Source organism: Agelaius tricolor, unplaced genomic scaffold (genome assembly GCF_023055355.1).
Source record: "Agelaius tricolor isolate 1412-34295 unplaced genomic scaffold, bAgeTri1.0.p SCAF_26, whole genome shotgun sequence".
Taxonomy (NCBI): domain Eukaryota; kingdom Metazoa; phylum Chordata; class Aves; order Passeriformes; family Icteridae; genus Agelaius; species Agelaius tricolor.
The window spans coordinates 7,644,553-7,658,822 of NW_027269286.1; the positions used below are offsets into that span (position 1 = coordinate 7,644,553).

A 14,270-nucleotide genomic window follows, 5' to 3' on the forward strand; every position below is an offset into this window, starting at 1 on the left:
AACTGGTTTGAAATAGAAAAACAGTTGGGTTTTTTGTTCTTGAAAAAAAAAACTCCAACAGCAAAACCAAACAGTGTTTACTGGATAAAATTTTCTTGATTTGCAAAGTGCATTGGGTTTCCTTTTGGAATATTTTATTTTTACTGCTGTTGCTCTCCCATTTCTGGTGGGTTGAGTTCTGTGGTGTTTCCCTGGCAGCCGGGGAGCCCCCAGCAGAAGCCCAAGCGCCTGCGCCTGGTGGTGGATGTTTCGGGCAGCATGTACCGCTTCAACGGCGTGGATGGGCGCCTGGAGCGCTCCATGGAGGCCGTCTGCATGGTCATGGAAGCTTTTGAGAACTATGAGCACAAATTCAAGGTAATTGCAGCTGGGCTGGGAGCTCTGGGGTTATTGCACAGCCTGTGTGCAGCACTGGAAAAAGTGTTTCAGCAGTCAGTCTAGCCAAAGAATATTATTCATTCCCACAAGGAAATAAAGACATTAATCTATTTCTAGCAACCTGAAAAATAATACTAATGAGAGGGTAGGAAGCATTACACATTTCAGCAGGGGAGTATTCAATCTAAGACTTTGATTTAGTGAGATTTGCTGGGGTTTTTTTCTGGTTTTATCTGTTTGTTTGAGAAGAAACACTGAAGCCTATAGAATACAAGTAAATATGAGCTTCAGGACATGCAGAGATACGATGTCCTTCCATCCACCCCAAGTGCACAGAGCAGCACTTGGTCATGGGAAGAGACCAGACTTTTTTGTCTCTTCTAGTTAACTGAAAGCAAGAAATGATTTCTTGTACTGAAACACACTAGGTTTTATTTAATGGTAGGTAGAGTCTCTTCAGCCAAAAGCAATTGACAAAGTCCCTTGGCAGAGGCTTTTGGGGATAAAAGAGAAATCCTTTAGATAAACAAACTACTGCTAAAAATGTAAGAAACATCCTAAGTGGTCATTTTTTAGTGGTGGAGCTGTGGTGGGATTTGTGCCATGCTGTTCTGTTGTTCTGTATATACATGAGTGATCTGTTAAAGGGGATGAAAAGGTGACAAAAGTTGCTAAATATATGAAGCTATTTGAGAAAATAACAAGGGAAATCCAGCTACAAGAAGTTGGATAAGGACCTAGCCATAAATGGTGACTGGGAAGTAAAATGGTAGGTGATGTTTAGTGATTTTCAATATAAAGTATTGCAGGTGGAAGAAAATAATTTTGATCTTAAATACACAGTGAGAAAGTCTCAGCTTTCTGTTAGTCCTCACTCCCAGCTATAGACTGGTGCCCAACAAAGATGTCTTGTAATTATGTTGTGGGGCTCTTTGAACACTCTGTCCTCACCAGCTGTCAAAAAAGTTAATAGAATGTTCTAAACTATTAACGAAAGAAGAGAGAAGAAAGGAGAATACATGAGAATGTTGCTATAAACATCCATAGTGCATTCACTTTAGGAGTAATGTGTGCAATTTTGCTCCCCCATCTCACAAAAGTCCTTGTAGAGATGAAAAAGAAAAGAGGGTAACAAAGATTGCAAAGGGTATGGAAGTGTCCCTGTACAAGGAATGACTAAGTAACTAAGCAAGTTACTTAGTAAGGACTGCTCAGTGTGGAAGAGAGAAAAATCAAGAAGCTGATAAAGCCTTGACTAAAACAGAAATGGTGACCAGGGGACAATTGTTCATTCTGCTCTAATTTTGAGCAATAAATTATTTTTCATTCACACAGCTGAGGAAGATGGCTTAGAAAGTGATAACACTGGAGAAGGATGTAACACAATGGCAGATAGCCATTTGTCCTTCTTTCCAGTGCAGCTCTAAAGTTGAGAACCCAGAACCCTCAAGTGCATGCTAAAGGAATGACATGTAGAACTTGACATGCAGTCAGGACACAGTGGAGAATTAGTTAAGATCATTACAAACTCACTTCAGTTCTGTGACTTTAAAATCTATGGGTCAGGCTTCAGAGAGCAGGAGAGGCAGTGATTTTTTCAAAATATCACTGACTCTGTTCTGTTCAGCTCTTGACACTTTGCATGACAGTGCTGATTTTTCTCAGGACAAAGCTGAAGGTTTGGTATGTCTGCAAAAGTAGCACACATTTCTCATCTCTAGGAGAGAAACCATTTGAAAAAGAACACACGACTCTGTAGTGTTCAATTAAAAATTTGCAGTTTATCACTTTTTTATTTCTTCCTTTTCCTTATTCTCTTCTTCCCTGTTTTTATAAAAATAGACTTTTTTGGCCTTCAGATAACCTGCTGTTATCTGTTCCTGCTGTAGCCCCATCTGCATGGCTCACAACAACATATGCTGCAGATTTGAGGGGAATCTTGTAAAACATGTGTTCAACCAAGGGGATCATCTACCTTGTTAAGCAAAGGGGATTTACATTAGTAAAGTTCTCTTCAGCTATCTAACTGCAGTGCAGACTTTGGAAAGCAATTCCTGGGTTTTGCTCAGGATGACCTTTCTGATGGTGCTTGGTTTACTTCTCTGCTACATACAGTTTTGAATTAATCAGATGGGCTTTTTCTTGGCTGTTTTATCCTACCCAGCTGAGCTTTCCCCATGGGTGGTACCCCTTGGTATCAAGGATGATGTTGATTGTCTCATGATCTTAACAGCACTGAGTGAAGGTAGAAAATAGTTTCTTCTTGCCTTCTTTTACAGAAGAGCTGAGTATTGGGTATGTGACTGCACCAAGCAGGTAATGAAGTTACCATTTATAAAGTCAGACAAGTACAGCAGGTATTTTTCAGCTTTTTATGCTCATGTGGGACATCCTCCCTACTTCCATTTCCCATAAGTGCAGGTAGTGAATCATTCCTTGTCAAGGGGAAAAGAGGAGGCCCATCTTCTGAACATCCCATTTTAGGTGCCAGTTGTTTGACAATGCACAGAAGTTCTCTTTTTTATCTGAGGTAGTACTATGCCTGTCACAAACTGTATGTTTTTATATCATGCCCAGTTACTGTTATATCATCCCCGTTATGTGTGATTTGCACACATAATGGCAGATTGAGGAGGCATGTCCAGTAAATTATCCAACAACAATTTTATGAAGCCTTAAAAATATTGTGACTCAGTAAATAGCATATTATGTAACTGGTAGGAAAAGCCTGAATTGTTATTTATAGCTATATTAAAGGGATATTGAAGATTTTATATGCCTCTTCTAGCATTCTGTGTTTGTAAAATTTACTATGGAGGCAGCATTGCTAATTCAGGAAAAGAAGAAATGGTCCACATGTTTGGCAGAATAGTTATTTTAAATAATAAACAAAAGGTTTAAAATCAATTCAGAAAAATAGAATGTTCGATGTTGTCCAAAGAAGAGATGAATTTATAAAGATCTAGCCCTCCAGCAGAGTCTAATTCACACTGCCTTTTACATTCAGTACACATCTTCTTTCAGCTTTTTAAATGCTTTCAGAAATGAAACCTTTTGGCATGGCAGCTGCAGAAGACAAAGTCTTCCATTTTACCCATTTCAGGCAGCAGCAACCATCCATTCAGTGCAAAATGTGGCAGTGGAACAGAGATTGTATTAACCATTTCCTATGGAAAGAAACCAACAAAATGATGCTATTTCGAGATGCATGTTTACATGTTGTGTACCCTGAATAGAGCAGTCCTTGTCTCAGTGTACCTGAGGCTATTGAAAAACAAGCTCTGGTGTACCACAATAATATATTATTTCGATTAGGTTGCACTATGGCAAATATATTTTGCTTCTGGATTTGTCCTGAGAGCCTTTGCTTGCAATTTTGTAAAAGACAACCGAAGTCAGTTTCAAGTAAGATTGTATCACAGCTTTTCTCTCACTTGTAACTCCATCCACATAAATCCTCCTTAGGGAATTTATGGGGAAAAAGCATTAGATTGGATCCCTGCTTTTCAAAGGCCCTTCTTCTGTGCTCGTCTTTAGCTACTGCAAAGGAAGGAAACTGGTTTTGACAAAGTCTGCATGTGCCTGCATGTGTTGGGGTTGCAAGTTGACCAGGACTGAGGAGCTGTCTGTGCCTTTTCTTTACAATGAGTGCACCAAGGAAATATGAAATCACTAAGGGTTCATTTACTAGAACACAGATCAGGAGGAGGTAATAATTTCCTGCAGGAGAGATTTTATTTCTTTGCCATTTCAGAGTGAGCTTCTTTGCTCCAGTTTTGCTCCTCTCCCAAACTCTGTTTTCCTAAATTGTGACATATTCCATACATTCCCCTGGGCAAACATGTCTCTTTTGTCACGTCTAGAACTTTGCTGTGAGCCTCCCCCCTCCCAGGGAGTGTCTCCCAGCCTGCAGTCTTATGTTGATTTAAGTCAATCCAAGTCAGTGCAGCTACATTCCCTTGCTGTGAACTCATCCAGCCTCACAGTTTGGGGAGCTGAGCTTCCCAAAACCAAACTCACACTCATTAGATTTTGGCTACTCCTGGTCCTTGACTTGGCTTCCAGAGGGATCAGAGGACCATGAGGACCAGCACATGAGGGCTGTTGACCACAGCTCCTCTTTTCCCCAGCGCAGCAGGATCTCACTCTGTTCAGGAGGCCCTACTTGACCCAGCATGCAGCAGTCAGGATGAATCAAATAGCCACTTCTTCCCTGCTGCCTCACCAAACCTTTTGAAATCACAAATAGCATAGTAAGCTGTCAGCAAAGAAACAAGGAAACTGATAACATCTGCTAAAGATAAGCACACGTATCATATCGGGTGCATGCATGGGCACACACAAAGAATAATAAGCAGCTCTCTGAGCAGGGAGCAGACAGGACATGATGTTCCCAGGTGGATGCCTTCCCATGCCTGCAATAGTTTGTTCAGGTCATTTCAGCCTCGCCTTGCCTGTAACCAGGTTGTCTGTTCCTGCCTTGTGCAAGAATGTGGAGGGGGCCCTGCTGTAGGGTCAACATCTAGGGTTTCATCAGGAGATACAACAATTCCCCTTACACAGGCTGTCACACTGAGTTTAAACTCAGACTGTTTGAGATGAAAGCTTGGTCTGTTACTAGTGTATGTCAAGAACCACAATGATATTTCCAAACAGCAAAGTTTGGCTTATTCCCATGAACTCAGTATGGCAGAGCTGACACAAGGACAGCCAGTGGGAGACATCCAGGAAGGAGTCCTCTATGAAGGGATCAGCCTTTTTACACAGGAGAATGGCAGCATTTTGCTTTACATCATTAGTTTGTTGATTTAAAAGTGATACTGAATGCAAAACTGCTCAGCAGAGGATGTGCAAGGTTTCATAATTAAGAGCCTACCCTGAAGATGTGTGGGCATTTCTGACATTGCATAAGAACCACGAGCACTGTATATTTTCTGCTCCATTAAACCTGTGCTTTATTTAGTTCCTCTGATTTGAATAGTCTCTAATTTTTAAAACAAAACTCATGCACACATTCCCTGTGTGTGGTTCAGTTTTTATTAAGCAGGATATATTCCTGTTTTATTTAGGAAGCATGCTGTATGTAACCCCAACATTATTCTCAAAATTTATTTTCATTTGCCATGTCTTCATATCCATAAAGAGAGAGTCTGAAGCATTATTGGTGATAAGAAATAGGTTTTGAAGAGAAAGTATGTGGCAGACAGCAAGCTTTAGGTGAGGCTTGGTACCAAATACTAGGCACGTAAGAGTTGAAGAGAGCAGAAATGGGAAAAGCCAATGGAGCAGAAAGAAATGGGATTGTGTGGGGACTAGATTATATAAAGATTTCCTAGGGGAAGGAAGTCTGGTTTACATGGGGCTGTCATAAAATGGTCTTACCTTGGGTGAAATAATCTGCAGTATGTGGTATATTTGGTCTTTAACAGAGCGAGGTGTCACCTTTAAAAATGTTGTTCCAGCTGCTCTAGCTTTCTTTTGATACATTTTTAAGCAAATTAGTGATGTGGAAACAAAAAGAGCTTTGTCTGTAAAGACTGCCATTTCTCCTCTCTCTAGGAGCTGACTTATACAAAATAAAGTGTCTTTCAATAGGAAAGAAAAGACAGAAAAGCTGTGAGGAATAGACCTGCCTTTTACCAAATGATTATGTGGGAATTAGGGATGGTGAACCCAGCAGGAACCTGTAACAGTACTTGAAAAAAAGAAAACAGAAAGGTAAAATACTGCATCAGAGCTCCCAGTCAGGCAGGGGGGAATACAGGCATGTTCATGTTGAGGAATTACCAGCTCAGGTCTCTCTGGGCTCAGATTCTGTACACTGTGCTCTCTTGCTTGGTGTAGGCAACTCTTAAATCCATTTTTGTCCTGCTCATGAATTCTCCCTGGGGTGGCTGCCACATCCACAACACAAAGGGCAGGTCAGGACCTTGCCATAACTCAGCTTGTCTTGGTTTTCATGTAACAACAATGAAACTCTCACATGAAACAGAGGCCTTTGCAATATTGCTTTATTTGTTCACCAGGATATTTGAACTATTGTGGTTCTACATGTCAGTTTTGCAGCATCTCACAGGAGAATGATGTGCACACTATCTCCTTTGAAAACATACAGGGGCTCTTGGAATTCACTTCTCCACATACTTTCAGCAATGGCTTTGATCTGTTATGCACAAAAATAAGGAGTGCTGATTTTCAAGAAAGGGGATTTGTAATACTTTTTTTTTTTCAGAGCAGAATGAGGTCACCAAAAAGATTCATCAAACTTAGGAGCTACTCTCAAACAATGTGCTTCTTGTTTGTCAGACTCAAGAGGATGAAAATTGCTGCTTTAAAAGAAATACATGGACAATGTGAGAGGGCAAGGTCTTGATCTTACACATCACCACTCTGCAGTTGGTGGGATGATGTGAAAAACAGATCATGGAAATAAGGAACTGTTCCTTAATTTCATTATTTGGCAATTCTTTCCTATGTTTTCGTGTCAGTGAGAAATTGCAAGTAGTTCCCTTAAACAGCTCATAGACAGAAACAGGGAACAGTATTTGGGGTCTTCTGTTGAAAATTGCAAATTGCCTTTGATCTGTCTTATGTCATTGTGAGCCAAGGGCCTTTTGTGACTAACAGGTGACTGATGATGTTTCTTTCTTGTAGTACGACATTGTTGGACATTCGGGAGATGGCTTCAACATCGCCTTGGTTGGGAGTGACAAAGTTCCCAAGAACAATAAGCAAAGATTAGAGATTCTTAAGGTAAAATTGATGCTGGTAATTAAAGATTTTCTGATTGCAAAGATAAAATTGTAGGCAGGTCACAGAATACAAAACATGAGGATAGTAAAATAAAGACAAGAAAGCAAAAATCTGTGTATTTCCTTAAATTTATACAGGACCTTATAGAGACATGGCAGAAAACAAATTGTGCCAAAATAGTAGAAGCTGGGTATGCCTTATTCTGGACTTCTACGCCCTAAATGTGTCATTTTGACTTCCTGTCAAAGGATAGGGGAAGTTCCAGAGATTATATGGTGATATAGATAGCTCTGCCCAAATCATGTGATATTATTAGAGCACAAGTGACTCATTCAAAACTGCAGAGGGATCCCAGGTCAGTGATTTAGCGTGGTACCTTCAAGAAGTAATGCATCACAGTAGCATTGGGAAAATGTGTCAGTGCTAAATTGGAAACATGTTAAATCACAATGGCAAAGTGAATGTATTCACCAAAATTTTTCTATAGTAGGATGAAGAAAAACTAAGTATATTGTAGGATTTACGTGGTTGGCAGCTTGATAGGCTGGAAGCATGTATCTGAGCTTCCTTCAAAAACTAGTTTTGAAATAGCTCCTTTGGTTAGAAGAACCTGATTTAGTAACATCTAAAATTCCTGGCCTTCTACATAGGTAACAGCTTCATTGATGAATATGGTGTATTTGTTTTGTAACAGCTCAAACAAAATGTTTTATCATTTTTAAATGTGACTGCCACTGTCAGGAATCAGATATTTGATAATAACTAAGACACTACTAGGATTTGGGAGTCCAGTGCAAATTAGGAACATGCAGGAACTGTTTGCAGCATTAGGAACCTGTTTTCTTCTTAAAATACATAGGAATGTATCTATTCAAACTGCAGCTGACCAAAGTATTTTACCTTCCCTAAGGCCCAGTCTAATTAGGTCCCTGTGTGGGTTTTGATTGTTTGACCAACTGGCATTTTTAAGAAGTGCTACCTGTCTTAAAATATGACATATTGTGTACAAAAAGCTGCATCTTCTTTTCTATCTGGAGCACTGTCTGCATTTCTGATGGATCCCCTAGCACAGCAGTACTGAATAGTGACTCCCTCCTGTGCTAGCTGAAATGAATGCTTGTTCCTAAAGCCATCTGACGTGTTTCCACGTGGTTATGCTGTGCACACAGACCATGCATGCCCACGCCCAGTTCTGCATGAGTGGAGACCATACCTTGGAAGGGACAGAACATGCCATTCGGGAAATCGCCAAGGAGGAGGCGGACGAGTATTTTGTTATCGTCCTAAGTGACGCAAACCTGGAGCGTTACGGGATCCCGCCAGCGAGGTTTGCACAGGTCTTGACCACCAACACTCAAGTCAATGCTTTTGCCATATTTATAGGATCCTTGGGAGACCAGGCAGATAGGTAAGTGTTTGGTTTATGCCTAGTACTGTTTGCTTTCAGTGAGCATAAATCTAAATTATGCTTTTATTGCAGTGAGTTGCTCATGCTGTTGTTCTGCGCCAAGGTTTTGGTCAAAGTATCATAAAATCATAGAATGGTTTGGGTTGGAAGGGACCTTTAAATATCATCTGTTCCAACCCTCCTGCCATGAGCAGAAACATCTTTCACAACTTCTCTGGATTACCTGTGCCAGTGCGTCATCACTCTCATTGTAAAAATTTTTTCCATATCTCCAGTTTAATCCAGTCTAAATCTACCCTCTTCCAGTTTAATATCTTATCCTGTCATTACAGGCTCTGGTAAAAACTCTTACTATGTCTTTATGAGCTCCTTTTATTTATTGAAAGGCCTCAATAAGGTCTCCCTGGACTTTCCTCTCCAGGCTGAACAGTCCCAACTCTGTCAGCCTGTCTTCATAGCAGAGATGTTCCATCCTGCTGACCATTTTTGTGGCCCTCTTCTGGACCCACTCCAGCTCCAGGTCCATGTCTTTCCTGTGCTGAGGACCACGGAGCTGTACACAGCACTCCAGGTGGGGTCTCAACAGAGTGGAGTAGAGGGGCAGAATCACTTCACTCGCCCTGCTGGCTGTGCTGCTTTTGATGAAAGAAAGCCAGGGTACACTTGGCTTTCTGGGCTGCCAATGCACATTGACAGGTCACATCTGAGTTTTCATGCATCTTGTTTTCACTATTTTCATTATTAATGTACCGGAGAGAAGCTGTAGCTCCTGAGTTGTGGCAGGGAGGAGACTGGTTTGTGGATCCTGCAGATATCCCTTATAGCCAGCAAGTTCAGAGCATCCTGTGCATCCAAAAGGAGCAGCTGATGCCATCATCCTCCTGCTGCTGGATGTGCACTATACCCTTACGTAATGTCACCATGTAATCATAATAGTGCCTTTGTTATTGCCCAGTATATGGTCCCAGTGTGTGCAGGCCTAAGAAAAGAGATTAAAACAAAAGATGCTGGACTTAATTTGTCTTCCAAACAGCCAAAGGTTTGACTCAGATACACCCCTTGTGTTAGAGACATAAATTCTTTGGAGTGTCTGAGACAATATGCCTGAGTTTAGGTTTACTACATAATTTCACTTTAAAACATTTGGGCACTAGGGGAAAAAAAAGAAATTCTGTCCTAGGTGTTCTTTCAGGTTCCACATCCACTGAGGACTAGTACCTGCAGCAAAAAGCTGGTATAGCCACAAATATCAACAGTGTCTTTTCTGTTTGAGTCTTCAACTGGAGGAGAATGAGAGAAATCTGAAAGGATGTTGGCCCTCAGTAGATAACTTTAAGCAGTAAAGGGTTGAAAGATAAAGATAAAACAAACACTATGAGTTGTGGCTGCAGCTCTGTACATCAGAGCTGTGTTAATCATCAAAACAGAATCAATTCTGAAAGATTATAATTACAGAAAGTCCCTTTACTTTTAATAGGAATTAAAAATAGAAAAAAAATCTTTGACCATGTCCTGCTGTGTAAGAGATCTTATAATGGCCTAGTCCACTGGGTATGGAAAATGCACACAGTGCTGTTGCTGAAATGCATTTCTATGTATGTGGAAGTGCAGAATTAGACAAAGCCTTCCTGTAACTGCTGTGGGGGAAGGAGAAGGGAATTCTCTGTTGCAGTTTTTTTAGACTAATTTTAAAAGTGAGAGTTCACTCACTTTTACTCACTTGGAGGAATAGTATAGAGCAAAATCTCCTGTAAAAAGCAGAGAAAAAATAAATCTCAAGCCTGCTAACTGGACATGAGGGAGCTGGGATTTGTGACATGCATCTAGTTTGACTTTTCAGGGTGGGTTAAGCTGTGAATAAAAATGTGTCAGGTTAATACTGGCAGAAGAATACATTTCCATGTAATATGCAGTGATGTCTAAGAAATATAAAGACCACAGTTAGAATCATTGCACTTGTTGAACTGAAAGAGCTGTGGGTTCATGGTAGTCAATTTACAATAAGTGTCTTCATTTCCAGTGTAAATCTGTAGCTGTCCTCAGCAAACCATTTGTGGTGACGCCTCATGGGATCACCAGTACCTTGATTAAAATGGAGTTCTGGCATGTCAGAAAGAGGACATGGATAGAAATCTCTGGAAACACTCTTTATGTTGCTGAAAGGAACTCTGTGCCCTACCTGCTCTCAATGTTTTCTCCCTCTGTTGCTTTCCCAAACCCTTTAATTGTATGATGCCAGCAATGTGAGGAATCCTGTCTTGTGGTAGGGAAGATAATTTGAGGTGTTAATTGTGTTTTCTCCCTCATTCTGCTCCCTAGGCTGCAGAGGACACTGCCAGCAGGTCGGTCTTTCATTGCCATGGATACCAAAGAGATCCCTCAGATTTTGCAGCAGATCTTCACATCTACCCTGTTGTCAAGTGCCTAAGCATCACTGGTGTCACCAGGTGTGAACTCAAAGAGGAAACCCACTCCTGCTGGAGGTACAAACCCTAAAGCTGAGGATAAACTCAATTATTAATAAAATACATACTCTTCTTTAATCAGCCAAGCAACCACAATCTACATGACGGCCAGGCTGTAAATTTCCCCCCAGAATCTCTCAAGCAACTCAGCACATTCAAAGAGCTGCAGCAGGGCAGAGAATGGCGACAGAATGAATGTTTTTCCAGAGGGACAAACAAACAAAGGACAGTCTGTGATCATTCCTCTGCCTGCCGTGTTGCCAGCACTACGGAATCATCTCATCCTGTTTGATTAAACACAGTTCACTGGGATTTGGTAATCCTGTGCAAGGCAGATCCAGGCAATCTGTGTCAGTGTTTCGTGTGCATATGTTTGAATGGGTGGTTAACTCCATCTCTGATTTAAACAGGGCTGCTCTTGCCAGGCAGGAAATCCTTCCTTCCTCTCCTGTTGCTTTCTTGTCTTGATGGGCATCAGGGCTTCACCCTGAGGCTGGGAACAATGGAGCAGTTTGGAAACACTGACCATCACATGTAAACATTCATTATCTGATCAGGCACCGTGCTCCAAGTTGTCAGAGCTAGAGAAAGTGGCTGTTAAGAAGTAAAAGAAAACAAAAATAGATTGGTTCACTTCTGCCTATGAAAAGTAAGGGAAAAGGATCAAAACACTCTTAAGAACCCAAGAGGCAGCATTTCCAAGAAGGAAACTTTGCACAACTCCTTTGCACAGCTGGTGATGCTGCACCCACTGCACTGTTACACAGAGTCCCTGAGATGGCCTCAGCACATGGGGGTGACTCTTCAATCAGGAGACAAAAAGGTTACTAGTGCTTTGCTACAGCACGTTCACCATCTGGTTTTTTTGTGTCATTTGAAAGTTAAACTGGAGGAGAGATTTAGGCACGAAAAAATAAGTTATTTTTTATAAAGGAAGAGGGAAAAGTATTTTAGCAAGATATCTGTGTTAGAATGTATTTAATATCCCAGTTAGTTGTAAAGACTTACTTTATGATTCAATCAGTTGGTGTTTGGCTTGTCCCATGAGGTGATAATTCCTCTTTATCTACTAAAGAAGAGCTATTTTGTAGTTCTTTGGGAACAGTGGAATACTCAATGAATTGAATGTATGATTTAATTAAGCTGGTGCGGGGGATGTACATCATAACTGATACTAATTAGAGAGTAACTGAATAAAAGAACATTCAGGAAGAGTGATTATAAAAATCTGAAGGAGGAATTGCAATTCTTTTAATTCTTCTCTTAGTCCTGCACTTGATCAAGCTGCACCTTGAGCAGTATCTTTGGAAGGAGGAGGCAAATTAATTTGGTCTCATTAAATACAACCATTGGTGTTTTAAAGGGTCCAGCTTATGGTGGTCATTCTCTAGTCTATCAATCCTGCAGCAAAAATCTTTACCAGAGCATCAAAAACGTTCCCTGTTTAGAATGAATTTTGAAGCCTGGTCAGCTTTCAAACTCTTTATGACAAGAGGGGACGGAAGACATTTTTCAAAGTCTTGTTAGCATTGTTATGATAACTATATATGTGAAAACAAAGAGATTGAAGATGCAGTTTCTGTTTGGAATTGGGAGGAGAAGGTTGAGAAGGTTATCCCTGGAGGGACAAATGCACATGTAGGCACATACACACAGATGCTGCTACTAAGGGGAAGTGTGCTTCAAAATAAAAATATCTTGGTCCTGTAAACATATAATGAGATACTAAATGCAATAAAGAATTGAAATATTGGTAAGGCTCTTAATAAATGTGTGTTTACATGGAAATTCCTTTAGCATATCCGCCTTTATTGCCAGAGCCCTGAAAAAAAAGAACCTTTTTCTTGCAGTTAATTAACAGATGCACTGTACACTTTCTACATTACTTGTGTGGATAAATTTTCTCACCTTACATTTAAATGCAGTAAAATACTGTTATCTTTATCATAAAAAAATAGTGCTATTTAAAGGAAAAACTATGATAAATCCAGTTTTAAATCTTTTGTGTGATTATGCCTCTAAACTACACTTCATGTATAACTATCATTTACACTTACCTTTCATTTCAGTTTTCTTCTTTCTGTAGTGTTTGGTTTTATCTTTGTTCCAGGAGATGTCTGTTGAGTTCCAGTTCTTGTTGCTTGGGCCCATAGGATACAACCATGTCCAGGCCAGGCATGGCCATGAGTGTGGGTGGGAGTGGGTGGAAGTTCTAAACCTGCCCTCTTTCAGTTTCAGGCCATTCTCCCTTGTCCTATTGCTACATGCCCTTGTAAAAAGTCCCTCTCCAGCTCTCCTGAGCCCCCTTTAGGTGCTGGAAGGTGTCCCTGGAGCCTTTTCTTCTCCAGGCTGAGCAGCCCCATCTCTCTCAGGCTGTCTCCACAGGAGAGGTGCTCCAGCCCCCTGACCATCTTTATGTCCATCCTCTGGATTAACTCCTCCAGGCTGTGTCCTTCCTGTGCTGGGCCAGAGCTGGATGCAGCACTGCAGGTGAGCTCTGTCACAAGTGGAGGGGAAGAGGCCCTGCAGAAGATTTTGAGAGAAAGGGAGAAGAAATGACTGAAACTTTTTTTAAATTTTCAGTTCAGAAGGAAAGGGTTTGGGTTTTAGCTTTAATAACATTTCATTGCAGAGCATATTTGACCTGACAGTGTCTCTCTAAATCATAAAAATTCAGGGCAAAATTTTCCCCAGGCTGTACATCTCTCACCTGCTCTAATGCCCATCGCTACGCCAGGGAAATCAAAGCAGCAACTGTGCTTTTCCCTATCTCACCAGGACTTGCAGTGTTGTTTCACTGCTCAAAAATTCAGCAAACACTCCTCTTTCACATTCCTGGGATTTGCAGAACTTCCTAATATGCATTTATTTTTAATTAGTGGAATGCTTAAGAGTAACATGGCTTTGTCTGCCTAACAGCAGCACCAGTGGCTGCTCTCACTGAAAAGCAGGCACCAGCTTTGTGTGTCACTCATCCCTTCTGAAAGCATGTTAAGATATTTTTCATCTCTTCTCACAGTTTAATAAGGCACTTTTGCACTCATCAGTTTTTATGGAAAGGCACTGTTTCAGCAAATGAATAGAGCTGCCAGTTGGAGCAGGGTCTGACCTATCACTAATGCTTTAATAGCATTAGTCACATCAGCAGTAGTTATTTTAATTACCTCTTGTAATGCAGATTTTGGTCTAATTCTGTTTCTATATGTAATGTGTTCATACCCACTAGCCAGCTAGTTACACTACACAGTCATTTTTGGGATTATTAT

General features: G+C 40.8%; 1 protein-coding gene across 2 annotated transcripts in view; it reads left to right on the forward strand.

Moving 5' to 3' along the window:
- VWA8 (von Willebrand factor A domain containing 8) overlaps positions 1-13,007 on the forward strand; it is a 183,239-nt gene extending 170,232 nt beyond the window's left edge. For both annotated transcript variants that reach the window (XM_071448324.1, XM_071448325.1), the window contains 4 exons: positions 199-357; positions 7,033-7,131; positions 8,301-8,539; positions 10,859-13,007. In XM_071448324.1, coding sequence (XP_071304425.1) covers positions 199-357; positions 7,033-7,131; positions 8,301-8,539; positions 10,859-10,967 — 606 coding nt within the window. In that variant the 3' untranslated portion in view covers positions 10,968-13,007. The remainder of the gene's footprint in view (positions 1-198; positions 358-7,032; positions 7,132-8,300; positions 8,540-10,858) is intronic.
- Positions 13,008-14,270: the final 1,263 nt, after the last annotated feature.